General features: G+C 33.8%; 1 protein-coding gene across 1 annotated transcript in view; it reads right to left on the bottom strand.

Moving 5' to 3' along the window:
* The window catches only part of LOC140154121 (transcription factor 4-like), a 212969-nt gene that overhangs the window by 64982 nt on the left and 132725 nt on the right, over positions 1 to 15262 (bottom strand). The window contains 2 exon segments of the mRNA XM_072176731.1: positions 2022 to 2112; positions 9481 to 9512. Of these exon segments, the coding sequence (XP_072032832.1) occupies positions 2022 to 2112; positions 9481 to 9512 (123 nt within the window).

Raw genomic sequence — 15262 nt, 5'->3', positions numbered from 1 at the left:
TTTTTATCCTTGAGCACAGGAAAATAAAAGACCTTGCAAGCCTGAAAGATAGATCAAAACTTGTAGCTTTGTGTCTCCCATTTTCTTTTGTTTTTCTCCAACTTTTTTAATGAAATGTTTTTGTTTTAAATGGATATGGCCAGCGTTCGAAATTTTGGTTGTCTGGTCGCCCGGGACAACTAAAAAAGTCGCCGGACAACCAAAAATACTGATTCGGTTGTCCGCCGGACAACCATAAATCTGTAGCCAAAATGGACCTTTGTACATACGGACAACCAAAAACTTAGACGGACAACCAGAAATTGTAACCTGGTTGTCCGTGGGACAACCATTTATTTTTCCTTAATTCGAACACTGGATATGGCGATGTAATACAATCTGAAAAAGTACCAAAATGTTGGTGTTCCTCAGCATGAAGCAGATCTCCATACTCCAGTGGTTATCAATGAATAAATGAAATTTGGTGTAAAGAAAGACTGATCCACCTCATTAGTCAGTACTCGTATGAATGTCACAGACAATTAGACCAGCACAGACTTCGGCTAATAGTTCCTTGAACTTTGGGTTAGGGGAATTCCCTTATATCATGCAATAATACACAAATAGCTTTATTATCAGCTATCCCCATCTGATAATCATGTACCGTTTCATTGGGCTTTATACACACCAAACAACGCGATGCAATAAATAGTCATCCATATCAGTTTTGAATCAATGAACAGTTAACACGATGTTGATTTGGTTACCAAAACAAAAAGATGAACAGAGAAGTGTTCCACCTGGCAGGATTATCTGATCCGCAATCATGTTCACCGACATGCTTCCAAAAGTTTTACACCAACTTTAACAACAGCCAGATATGTTGGTGCATCATCAGCACCATTATCTTGAATGATCACTGATGCAAAATCTAAAAACACCATGTTATGTCCTGTAGATTCTCTGACTGTATACTTAGCCACAAGCCAATTGGACTAACCAAACCCTATAAGGTACAATTTGGTCAGAGTGTGGTCTGCAGCAGAGGGGTCTGTTTTATCTGCAGGCATGAGTATGAACATCCATGAAAAAGCCTGAAGTGCTTGAAAAAAGTGTGTGAAATTGGGCTAAAAAGACCAAAAACAGGCTCAAAGTGCGGAAATTTGGACAACAAAAAAGCCTGAATTCAGGTTTAAACCTGAAAATTATCATGCCTGTATCTGCCTAAGTCGTGTTGTGTGATGTGATATTTGATAGGGTTCAGTTCACTATGGTGTAAAAGGAGCTTTCTGGATAATAGCTAATTCGCCAGTGAAGTGTTACGTGTAATCCGATTATCACTATGTCAACTGGATCATGCTTTTGAGTTCTGCTCCACGATCGAAATGATCGCAACACAAAGTCTATGGCAAGTACTACCAGTTCCAAAAGGTGCATGATCCAGTTACCAAGGAGTTATGTGGCCAACTCACAGGCGAATAAACCTGGATCCAGAGTTTCTCTACCAGGAGAAATTTGACAAATTCCTTACCACAATACAATAGGTGTATTGCATAACATCAGAGATGGATTAATCTCCGTGAGTCCGTGCTGTATCTAATGTTATGCAATATGCCTATTACCATGTGGGAAGTTTCTCTACCGGAAGTCAGTTGACTGTAGTTTACATTCAACTGACTTCCGGTAGAGAAATTGGAATGAGCCTTTTCTATGCTTTGCGTAGCAGGCATACACAACAGGAGGGCAGTATTTCAAGAGGATAAAACCCGGCAAATTCAAATATTTTACCAATTACATGCAGCCCCATCATGTTGTATTTACTGTACCTCTACAAGACTAGATGAAAAACTCAGTAGAGTTATAAAATCATCTCCTATCATGAATACAAAAATAATGGAAGGAGTAATGATGATTCCTGCATGTGTAACGTTGCATGGATATGACCTTACTCCAACAATTATTTTATTCCATTATTTGATGTAATATTCAAGCCTCTATTATTTACATACACCAGTAAAAATAGTGCATTACTAAAAACCTACCCATGAAATATTCATTAGGATATACGGCTGTTGGTTTAGGTGATGAATAACTTGATTCATGGTAATCTTCTGGACCACCGGGTGAATAAACCTGCAAAAATGTACACAAAAATAAGAAAACATTATTTAGTTTTAATTGATGATCACAAATAATGTATGAAACTAAATTTAAATAAAATAAAATACAAAGAATACTACATGACCAAATACAAAAATTTGTAATGCACATTGGTATGCAGTGATGCCTCACACATTGAGGAACATCAGTAGACCAAATCAAAGAAAGAAATGAAAGCATGAAAATATGAACAAACAAATAAACAAAAGAAAGATGAACAAAAGGAAAAAAAAAAGAAAAATGGAATAACAAGCCAAAACAAATAAAAAGAAATCATGAACAAACGAATGAAAGAAACAACAGAAAACAGCAACAAAGGTATTACGTATTACCTTTTACACATTACATACAAAAACATGCACAAAACGTTTTCTCCTAGTCAAATTCATCATATTTCTTCACCAAAAATTGTTGATATTTTACCTTTTGCATGATATTGAGTGGTAGACAGTGGATAACAATACAGACCCAGTGGGAACCTGTAACATGTTGTCCATACTTAGTAGAGATACATTAGTATCTAGTATACCATAATGCTCACGGCAATATGCCTTGTATTCACTCAATATGATTGATTCACCATGCATTTGCAAATATATCAGATTTATTTCATTCTACCCAAAACTACAAAAACCTCCATGTGCAATATAATTCTCATCTTTTTCACAATGTAATGTAAATGTGATAGTAATGGTGTGTTTAATGAAGTTGTTCAAAAAGTACATCGGCAATTGTGCAATCACAAAAGATATTGATTTTGATGCTCATTATGTAGTGATATGAAGAATGCATTCATAAAATAGGGAACTACAATTGATTCCTGTTATTGATCCATGCACTGATTAGCAAATAAACAAACAAACAAACAAATGAACACACAAACAAAGAAACAAACAAAATATACCAGATAAACAAAATGACATTGATAACTAGTGCAGTATTTATTTTCAGAATTCTGCCGTACAGGACCCCCAAACAGCAAAAATTGCATGTTTTTTTGAAAATTTTGGATGCATAGATTTGAGAGATGACCACAGCACCTGATAATAACCAAAGTATTATATTTCATTATCTTAGAACATGGAAATATTGCATTGCCTTATAAACAATTACATTCCACAGTTTTTGTACTGTGTGAAGTCTATGTCGCATGATCATATCTAGTAAAATTATAAGTCTCAATTAAAAAAAAATCATCTTTTGATTTGATTATATTTTTTTCTATTTTATGGGCTAACCACTCATCAAATTTGCACCAACTTTTCCTTGTATGCGGGGGATATGGCAACCCATCTCTCATTTAAATTAGACCAACATCCAATTCACTTGTAGCTCATCATTTTCACATTTAGTTTTCACATTTAGAGTGGCGCCAAAGTATGTAAATGATTGTATTGCAATTAACATTAATACATTAACACTGAGAAGAAACTCTTGCAGTAATGGGTAACTTCCAATAATTAGCAACTAATAGCAAATAATTTTTTTACAATACAGCATATGCATTTGATGAGGTTTCCTCTCTGCATAACTGTGTCATGAAATAGGTCACTGGCAAAGTGGAAAGTCTTGACTCAAAGGGCCTATGTATAACACCATTTTGGATAGGAACAAAAACAGGGTGCCTCCAGTATTTATCAGCAAAAACTAGAAATCAAATGCTTATTGGCAACTTGAAGCTGAAGCTTACAAAGTTTTGCCCTTGTAGTGCATCTGAAGGTACACTATTTTGTCATCCACTAGCAAACAAGGAGGAGTACACACTCTCTGATTATAATCATTTTGGTTATTGGGCATAACTGAATAGAAATTTTGTTGGTATCAAAGGCTAGTTTTATTAGATACCGTCACAATTTATTCATCTACATCCACACACTGACATACCAATGTCTAAAAACCTGTTAAATGTGTGAATATGGTCTTTATGTGAAACAGGTTGAACACTCCCAGTAATCACTGCCGAGTATCTTCAATAGAAAAAATGTCTAGTTTAACTTTATGAAGTATATTTCATCAAAGTAATACTAGTTAAGTTTCAAATTTGAAGCCAAATAGTTGTTTGCAAAGTTATACCAAAGAATATCATGTGATTATATTAATTCATAAAAATCGTTTGAATTATTATAATGTAATATAAATGATTTTAAAACTTTCTCTCAAAATTATCTGTATTATCTTAGCACACAACAAAAAATCTTTCATATCATACTTTAATTTGACAACTCGCACGACTGATCTAATATAAAAGGTCCTATAGAAGACGAGAAATTATGTAGATAATTAGTAAAACAATTATTTTACATTTTAATTGAATCTGTGCTTGCTTAGTCACGCATGGGCGTCAGGGCGGAGGATTTCATCGCGCTGTTATAGACTCACTATTGATGAAATTAAAATACAAATAATGTACAAATATCAACATGTGCAACAATTCCCACCAACGAGGATGTTAAAGATGTGCGCAAACAACCACATACACTTTTTTTTCTGCTTTGCGCAATCATTTCAATTCACTTTTTCCCATATCATTTCAAATCTCTACAAATTATGTGTATAAAATACATTTGGTGTATTTAAGTGAAATTGTTGGTATATGGCGTATACATATAATTAACATTTGAACACTATATTGGTATTAATTTCATGGAACAATTCCTGAAAAAATCCAGTTATTGTAAAATGTTTTGTACAGTTTCAAGAAATCCATCATTATAACATAAAATCATGCCAGTGTGGTGTATGAAGTGATATTCAAGCTCTTGTTTGGTAGTAATTCCAAAATGGAAAATTCAAAATGTCTTCTCGATGACATAACTGTTGCATATCTAAACAGTAGTTCTTCCACGTACCCTAAAAGGAGATGGCTACCATATGTATTTGTAGGATAATGTTACAACCACTGATAATAAAAAAATACATAGAGCTAAATAAAATAATAATAATCTCAGTGGATTATTGCAAACTACACGCCTCATTTATGGTCTTCCTCCAAAGCGTCATCTATAGTCGTTTTGCAGATGTGCGCCAACGAGTTATTTCTATATTTTTCAGACGGCATTGAATCTGAATTTTCTCGGCAAAATATTTTATGACATTTGCAATTTTTATTACCTCAACGATGATCCAGGTGCAGCGCTTTGATTAATTTGATGAATGTCAATTACAAATCGGTGATTTTTAGAGATTTAATTTTAATTTAATCTTTTCCTGAATTTTTCAATTAAATCTGTAAATTATTTTAGTAATATTAAATAATTAATTAATAATCGTCTAGTTTCTTGATGACTTTTGTTTGTTTGTTTCGAAGGGCGAACCTTTTACTCATCTTAGTCTTCTTAAACTTGTAATTTACATAACATTAACATTATATTTCTGATTAAAGTATTAACACTAGCAATTTTATTTTAGTACAGCTTTTACCAACACATTTGAAATGTAACACTGCAAATTTTATGCTTCCAATGCATCTACTGAATTAATAAAAAAAAAAAAATTTATTTCATTTCATGCACACTGACAAAATGATCAAAAATGTATTATACACTTAATATTACTCAAATAACTTTGCACAAAAAGATGATAATTTCAATTTTTATGCCAACTATTTCAAAGACAGCAATGAACAATTTATTGACATTATTATCATTACAATATTGTATGTTTCCTTTATTTGTTTTTATGTGGCCTATTGATTTGAAATTGCAAAACATAAGTAAACAACTTGAAGATTGTTTTTCAATAAGAAATAATATTTAATGTGCCACAATTAATGAAACTATTGATTACCATCTCATAATTTGTGTGGGTTGAAATTTATTGGTGCATTGACGTAAACAAAGGAGTGGGGTCAGTCCCAAGTTGAAAACCAATCACTACCTATTGATTACTTATGAGATCAATACATAACAAAGAGAAATCAATATCAAAATTAACACTTTTTATCACAAAAAGTAGAGGAAACTAGCTCGCCCATGGGAAAACCAAGCAGGGCGGATCACACACATCAAAAATAAACAACTAATTACTAAAAATAAAAACTAATTAGTTAGAACAGAGAGCGACCGAGAGGTCAGGTTACGGTCAATAGGTACTATTTTGACAACTTGGGTCATTCTGGCCTCATCTTGGGATCTCAGCGGGCGGGGTCCTGTAGATGGAGCGAGGGGCAACCCACCAGCATGTGAAGTTCACTGGTAGTAGACAAGGCTAGACTGTATTGATGCAGATACAACAATTGTTATTCTTTGCATGTTGAGTTATCGATGCAAAGTTGCAAGTGTTAAACTTTAAAAAAGTTGGATATTAACACTCAAAATATATATAATTGAATCATTATCAATCAGTAATTTGGATAAAAATGCAAATATACAAACTGCACCCACACCTATCCAGCTGTATTCAAATCCATACCAATACACATCCTTCAATACCAGCATTCCAACAAATGGTGTAATTGAAAAATGTGATGATTAGTATTTAATACATAAACTATTTACAGCCTTTGTAGAAAAACTATAAAAAATATGCTTATTTTATGTTTCTGTTGAGCAGGTGTATTTAGTGATACATGTGTTATTCAGAAATGAAGTTAACACCAAAGCTTTGTTAACACCTGGGTTAAGACTTGAGGGCCAGCTGGTCCTGCAATGTGTGTAGTATATATATACTAGCATACAAGGCCCATAGGAACAGACGTTCTGTATTCCATTATGACAAGTTACCCCGAAACCTGGCTTGCTTATCAATGGTATGTATGTACTCACAGAAAGCGGCTGCTGCCATTCGTATGGCGTACTGTATGGATAAGGATAATACATGGCACTTCGGTATGATGCTTCGGACCACATCTCTTCTTGACCCATCTCTAGATAACGTGGCACGCTCATTCAGGTTTATCTCCTTTGGTATAATCGTCCACCACAATGTACACAACAGCAAGGTATGATCCGACTGAGATTCTGTTCCTCTGCTAGTTGTACTGGTCACACAACAATCCCAACTGAGCTATGCCTCTTTGAACTTCAGTGGAGTTACCAGTGGTGGTAGTAGTGGTGGAAAATCGCAACTTCCTGTGACCAGAGTTGGCCTCTGGGTTTGGGTTGACCGTCCGTCTCTCGCTCGGACGCACCCCTGTGGACACCTACTCTAGACTGTAAAGAAATCCCTTGGGAGGACACAACACGGCTTGGCTGCCTGCGTGCCAAGGCAAATATCACTGTTCACGGCACAGTTGAGTGTAAGGCAAAAAAGTGTGTAGGGTTGCCACAGGTAATATGCCAGCACTGCCCGCAAGCAAGCACTAGAGCTACCACAGTGAGTAGAATGCCCGATACACACATACACACTATGAATTGAGCCTGGAGCACTTAGGGATGCATCCAACCATTACACACAAGCTTTTCACACAGTGCCCTTGAGCGAGCTCACTGCAGAACTCACGATACTCACTGCCTTTTTTTCTGCTGGTACAGTGCAGAGCCGCTTACAAACAATAAGCACGGTAGAGTTCAGCACATGACACTGTTGCATTGCATAGAAAAAGACAAAAATCAGTGATATAGAAGAAACCGCAGCTCTTTGTCTTTTTATGCATCTCTCATTAGCCTGAGAATCCCTCTGCATCATCATCGTTATAATAATTAATTATTGAGCACCCATCCATGTCATCTACGGTTGGATTTACCTCCGGATCATTTTCTCTTTAAAAAACACAAAATATCATTATGATATATATTTTTACATCAATATTTATTGCGATTTGAGGCCAACATTTTTATTTGGCGGAATTGATATTTAAGGATTCAGCACACTCTCTGGTCGGAACCGTAAACAGTGTATACCAAGTGTGATAATCGCTCCTAACATGGCATACTAATTTTAACCCAATGGCAGTGATCAAAATTTGATTGAAATGTTGAATAATTTCATCATTTTCAAATTTGCATGTACTGCTTGAGTTGGAGCATTCAATTTAATGCATACAAATGTACCTAATGTCGAGATCAGGAATATGAAACAAGATGAACAAAATCTGTAAGCCCACAACTTTTTTGTTATATAATACTTGAAGCATCACGCCATACAAGGTATAATGGACAGCATTGTCAGATCAGCGCTTCTAAAAGCTTTAAGTCATCCCATCATTTTGATGTTGTCATCATGCTACAACTTTCCAAAACACATGTATCGTGTTATTATTCAAAATAGCCGGTTATTTATAATTTTGCTTGTCTATCACATATGCCGACTATTTTTCCTCTTCTTTTTACTACTTTATGAAATTATACTACTGTATAGCAACATTCTCTTTTGGAGCGTGAAAATATCCTGGAAAAATGTTTCATGAGTAAGCGAGGTGGAAAATGACAAATTTTACAGTTTTGTCCTGGAGATAACGACATGGCAATCACACGCCTCTAGAAAAAGCACAGAAATAAAAACATAGTTCCTACATGTAGTAACAGAGAATGGGAATTTACAATCATCTTTTAAATGTAAGATTGAATGTGAATTGATTTTAAAATAATTCTACAATTTATTTTTTTAATCAAAATACAATGCAAAATAAAAATCCAATTCCTTCCACACCTAAATTATAATTTTCCAATGTTCAATTTACAGGGCTTTCAGAGATGACTTGAGGCAGTCTTTGTACATTTTAGAGGTGCCCCTACATTTAGCCCAGAGGACAGCTTGTCTTGGGCAGACGGTGGTCTTCCATTCTGTACACATGCCCTACCCATCGTAGTTGTGTCTTCAGTAACATGGTCTGAATGCTGGGAATGTCTGCTTGCTTGAGGAGCTCAACTTTTATGTTATTTTAATTTAGAGAATAACTTTCAAATTAATCTGCACCCTAATTAACACTAACCCTTAGACCCAACTCCAATTCTAACTCTAAATCCTAATCCTTACCCCCATCCCTAAACCTAATTTTTAAAACATGGAGTATGAAGAGTATTCTGAAGCTACATCATACACACAAAAAAGCAATTTTACAGAAGATGCATAACTGTTGAGTAAAAGCATTTTTGTTTTGTGTGTACATGTACTGCTATTTGGGTAAAAGAATATACAAGTTTTGGGAGAATCTTTTGAAACAACTACACATGATTTCAATTGACAAACAAGGACAAAACAGACACAAACAACACATATAGAAGTGATGAGGACAAAGATCAAAGATATAATAAAGGATTCTGGTTTTTTTTCTACAGCAGGCATTGGAAAAAGAACAAAAATTAAACGAGAAATCTTGCATGCCTTTAGTCATTCTGGACCAAGGGATTTGACTTTGGGCTTTTACTTAAATTTTAAATATAATTTAAGCTATTGACTTACCGACATGCCCGCTCTCCTCTTCTTTTGTCCTCCTGCATAAAAACATAAATAAACAGGTGTTTGTCATTTTTCTTTACTTGTAAACAAGCACACTTACACAAAAGGAAAATTAGATAGGGTGCTTTTAACTCAGTCGCTCAAGAGTTAACAACAAATTACAAAAGTTATTAATGCCACGCCTCTACAATTGTATCAAAACCAACAAGATAATAATTTAGTCCAATAATACACATTTGTTATCATTTTATCAATATTTTCTTTCAAAAGTGACTTACATTTAACAAAGATACCTCTGAAAAATATTTACAATGAAGTTCAATTTAAATAAATAAATGAATAAAATGGATAAGTAAATAAATAAAAGGCTATTTACATGCATGCACTAAAAATATCAATACAATTTATGAAACTCTATGCACCACCTTTTTTAGCAGTGTTCACTTAAATGCTTCTGTCCATTGCTATTCTACAGTGTTTTCTTCTAAGAAGAATTGTCCCTCAAAACTTCAAGTTAATGAATCTATTCAAACAATTACAACCACACTTTGCAAAATTCATCACAATAAATAGAAACAAAGCATAGGCTATATGTAACAAAATAAATTTGAAATCTTTTCAGTCATTAAGTACATAGAAACCAATCTGTCACAGGTCAAAACATTACAATTACATTTCTTTCATTTCCTTTTATCAGTACAATTTATGACAAATTATATGTTCTTTCAAACAATTAAAACACTCCCACCTTAAGTTTTTGCACCTGGTCAATGCCCTCTTGAGTAATTTGTTCAAGCATCAAAATTGTCCGTATCTGATAAAAAAAACACAAAAAAAAATCTAGTATAAGATTATTATCTTTGGCACATCCTTAATTAATGAAAAAGTAAGAGTAATTTTGGCAGTGTTTTACAAGAGAAACTTTTTCATGATATCATGCCAGAACATTATACACACCACTGATGTTGCACATCAAGATGCAACAGATGTGGACATAAGAAAAAAAACCACAATGACTTTTGTGATTTAAATCATATTGGAGTTGTTTTTTTTTTGATTTAAATCATATTTTATAAATGTGCTTATCATTAACTTGTATGCTTGTGAAAAATGCAATTATGCTTTTCAAATTAGAAAGAATAAAATCTGCAGTCACTTCTAGAAATATTTTAAAAGTTACACTTGAGTAATGTTATGGAACATGAAGCTTTTGTTTTAGACATGTGACTGGTAATAATATTAGTTTCGAGGATTTAACCACAGGTCTCAACAAAATCATTTTTGCACTTGCCGATGCACACACTGTTTGTCATGTGAATAGAACCGGTCACATGATGCTACATAGCTCATTCAGCAAATGAGATCCTATTAGTTCAATGAAGTGATTCAATAACTATTAGCCAATCAGGACCCTACTCATGCAGTACAAGTGTAACATTGGCAAAATGTTTGAAGGTCTTCCGATAAAGGGTGTATTGTTCTCCCAAAACACATTTCCAAACTACAACTAGTTAAAATAGGATGCCGCATAGTAGGTAATTCAGATGTTTTTACCAAACATATCTTTGTGAATAATTTGAAAGTGCAAATTTGGTCTTAGTCCTGTGAGGTTTGCAATGAGCAAATCAGTCACCTGTGAGATGTTGTAAGAATGTGCCTCGTTACTTTTATGCACCTATTCATTTCTGCACTTCAGAGAAGAAAAGGTATACTTTACATACTGATATTTACAAAAACCATAAGATAATTAATTTTGTTTAGCTTGCAAAAGTTGCCCAAAGTTGTTTTGTCTTGAGTGACCTGAACTTCTTAAATTCCTTTTTGTTCCCAAGTTCTGTGTTTTTAAATTTCACAAGCATATGTGAATGTGATGAGATGCACAATTTTGTATCCACCCTTCACACACATAAAGGGTGCTTAGGCCCATTTTCCTATTCACTAGTCAAAACAATTTTGTTGCTTAATTATTTTTAATCACAAAATTGCATAACAATCAAACTAACCACTTATAATTCATATTGTTTTTCATGACTGATTTTGGTGTCGGCTTTACAGATGTTTAATGAGCAATTATCTCTACTAAGAACCACTTAAATGAGATTACAAATCGGAAGTATGGATATCTTGTGCGAATTTGCTAAAACAATGAAGTCAATAGGTCATTATGGTCTTCCAGCTGCATTCATTCAGTTGCTCTGGAATTTGAAGATGAACACTGAACTCAAAACAATTAAATAATCATATTAGTTGTTAAAATGTTACAAATAATAGCAGTAGTCCATCAATGTACCTATGCATGTACATATAACCAGAAAACATAATCGGCTGACATGAAACACACACTCCCTAACACAGTATACATACCCACAACAAAACAAGTTAAGTACATGTGGATTTGAGCACATGACATTTTCCCTAATTGACTATATCAATTTTTACCAATGTCTGAATAGAACCCAAAATAGCATGGTAGACAGTACAATAGGTGTCCTTGTCTAGATTTCAGGAACTAATTGGCCTATTACACACACTGTTGGCAATCATAACTAGGAACTTATTGTTCCTAAACCACAAACACTGATGGAACCACACCTAATTCCAAATAAGTGTTATTATTTACACAACAACAAATAAACAATTTAAATGATTCAATAGTTCATAATTATATACAATACATATTAACCCTTAGTAAACAACTTGTTCAATGTTTTTCAAAATGATCATGTTACATCAAAAAATTGCAGCTTCAGTAAACATTTTTGCTATCTTCAGTAGACGACTAAATTGATAATATCATTGCATTATCTTATATATGTAAAAACAAAAAGTTAATAGATCCACTCTCATAAATCTCAACTGAGTACTACAAAGTTTATTAGATAAGTTTCCATTCCAGACAATGAGAGTACATGGGTCAATCTGTTCTGAAGTTGATTTCAACAAGAAAGGCATTACTAGCCAAATCCAAATCAGTTCAAAATTTACCCAAACTACTTGAAAACAATCATTTTGCACAGATAAACCATCACAACACCTCTATACCATTTTAACTACACAAGATAATGTTAACAGAATGTGTCCAATAAGGCAATAGAAACAAGTTAGTTTGATCGTTCGATTGACCATCGATGCTTGGCCGATCCTTATTATTTATGAAATCAATTAATTGGCTATTGTTAACTGTGATAACAGATGAATCTCAGTATGTTTTGATATTGACCAATATAAATCGATGGTCGATCCAAATATCAAACAAATTTGGTTCTGGTGCCTTAGAAGCAAGTGCACTATTTACAAACACAAGTTGCATACAAAATCTTGCCAATAAAGTAGCTAATTGACATCTAGCTGAGTCTCTTCAACAATGCTGACTTGGTAACAGTTTGAATGTTGCATCTGACATCACCTGACACTCAACGTAGAAACATACTATGATTGGCTGTCTTGCTCATTGACCTAATTCATTGCCACACCCCTCAAGGATGACATCAGAAGCAACATTCTGAGTTCCAAGAGAGCAAGATCTACTGCTTTCCTTAAATCCCTAAAAGCCATTTTTTAGCTCTCCTTAGTTAAACACTCTCTCCTTACATTCTATTGTAAATGCTCTACAACAGCTCTACTGGAAGGCTCCAGAAGAGCTATTTAATGCTCTCCTGCAAATTCCAAAAGACAGTCCCTGGAGTTCATCTCTCTCATTTTCAGAAGGCAAAAACCGCCTAAATAGCATCAAGTGCAATAGTACACATTAGGCTGATGTAATTAACCAGCTGCAACGTAAAGTGCAAGAAGATTTGACTAAAATGATCATCAAGAGGAGAAAAAATAACAGTCATAATCAGTGGCAAGGAAAAAATGAGTGAGAAATTGCGACAAAAAATTGGTAGCGTACGCCTCACCTGGGTAACCGTCGTCTGCCATTTTCTGCAAGTCAACAATGAGCGCATTGTTTAAGCAATGGCTCGCACGTACTTGAGCAGCGTTGCAGTAATTTTGTTTTACCCAGGTGCAGAAATTTTACTAAAAAATCTCAGTAATAAAAATATATGCTCTATCATGGTTCAATGCATTTGTGATGTTACAAAGCTATTAATTTCAAGAGATAGAATTTATTATTTTCCTCCTTTCTTGTGAAATGTACTCCCATGAAAATGAAAACATCGAAAGGTGTCAAAACAAACAAAATGATACATAACAGATGTACAAAGAAATAAATTAACAAAATAAATAAAAATAAACATAAATAAATAATTATGGAAATCACAAAATAAAAGAGTAAATAAATAGAAATATAGAAAAAGAGAATAGAAAAAGAGAAAATAAATAAATAAACAGAACAAAACTAAATAAAATGGTAAATAAATAGAAATATAGAAAAATAGAATAGAAAAAGAAAATAGATAAACAAATTAAACAATTGAAAAATAAATAAATAAATAAATAAATATAAATAAATAAATAAATAAATAAAAATGTTGATAACAGAATGTCAAATGATAAATGATTCATCTATTTTTTTCCTCCAAAATTCGACTGCACACAAATAACAAGCAAACATAAAGACTTGCAAATAAATCATGAAACTCCGTATGTTTCGCTTTGTCTGACATTAACAAAGAAATAGCAGGAACATTGAAATGTTGCCCTCTACCTGAACTTAATATTAACATTATTTCACAACAAAATATTCATATTTGTCCATTCAGATTGTGAGCTGTTTTGGAATCATTGTGCATATCAAGATGCATTTATGGCAGAAACATTTCAAACCTTGGGTAAAACACATTAAATGTACTATATAAAACATACACACCCCTACTTGTAAAAACTTGGAAATAAAGACCTTTAACTTTTTATCTAACTGAGGACCGTGCACACCCGAATCTAGGCTCCAAAATCTGGAGCCATCTGACTTTTTACCATTCAACTGAGACATGTCCGAACACTGACAAACAAGACACGGTCTTATATGCATTTTTACATTGTTTGCAACATGCTAGTAAGTAGAAGGTGTCCTCGCTTGCTCTATTTGCACCTGTGCATCCTCATTTGAAGGTCTTGACAAATGCACCCTACTCTTCACACATCAGTAGGCTTCTTATATAACAATCATCTGAAAGTTTTTGAAAGTAACAGATCATACCATTCAATAGACAAATCAAGATTTAAAATAATGCAGTCAACCAACTGGAAATTATCATGATAAAATGAATAATGTTCACTATTCGTAAATTAAGTTTATAGATCATTACTTAAAACCACAAATAAAGACTTAATTAATGCAGTCACCCAACTAATACAATGAGCGATAAATTATGATGATAAATTGAATAATGTTCATTGTATTTGTAAACTAAATCATTACTTAATACCATATCGGACAAGGTTGAGTAACATTTAAACAATTTAGGTTTTCTAGGCAACATAATGCCACTGAGCATCCAAGCGTGTCATACACACGCTTGAAATGTATTAATGTCGCTTGGTGTTATTTATAGACTTAGCTTTACAATGTATTGAACTTTGTTTCGACCTTGTCTTTGCTTTCTCTAACTTGCTCTTCATTCTTGGCTTCTCTTTTCATTTTCTTGTTTGTTTGTGGGTTTTTTGTTTGGTTTTGCTTTGCTTTGTGTATGTGGGGGTGGGTGTGCGTGTGGCATTTGGGGTACACCCGATTCTTAACTATCAAATGAGGACGCACCTGCAATGGTGGACCATCCTCACTGTTCTAAAAACTGACTTTGATAATGCACAATAGAAAGAACACTTATTCACAACAGAACTC

Source organism: Amphiura filiformis, chromosome 1, assembly GCF_039555335.1.
Source record: "Amphiura filiformis chromosome 1, Afil_fr2py, whole genome shotgun sequence".
Taxonomy (NCBI): Eukaryota; Metazoa; Echinodermata; class Ophiuroidea; order Amphilepidida; family Amphiuridae; genus Amphiura; species Amphiura filiformis.
Note: the sequence above shows the minus strand (reverse complement) of the source record. Positions and strands in the feature narration are given on the sequence as shown.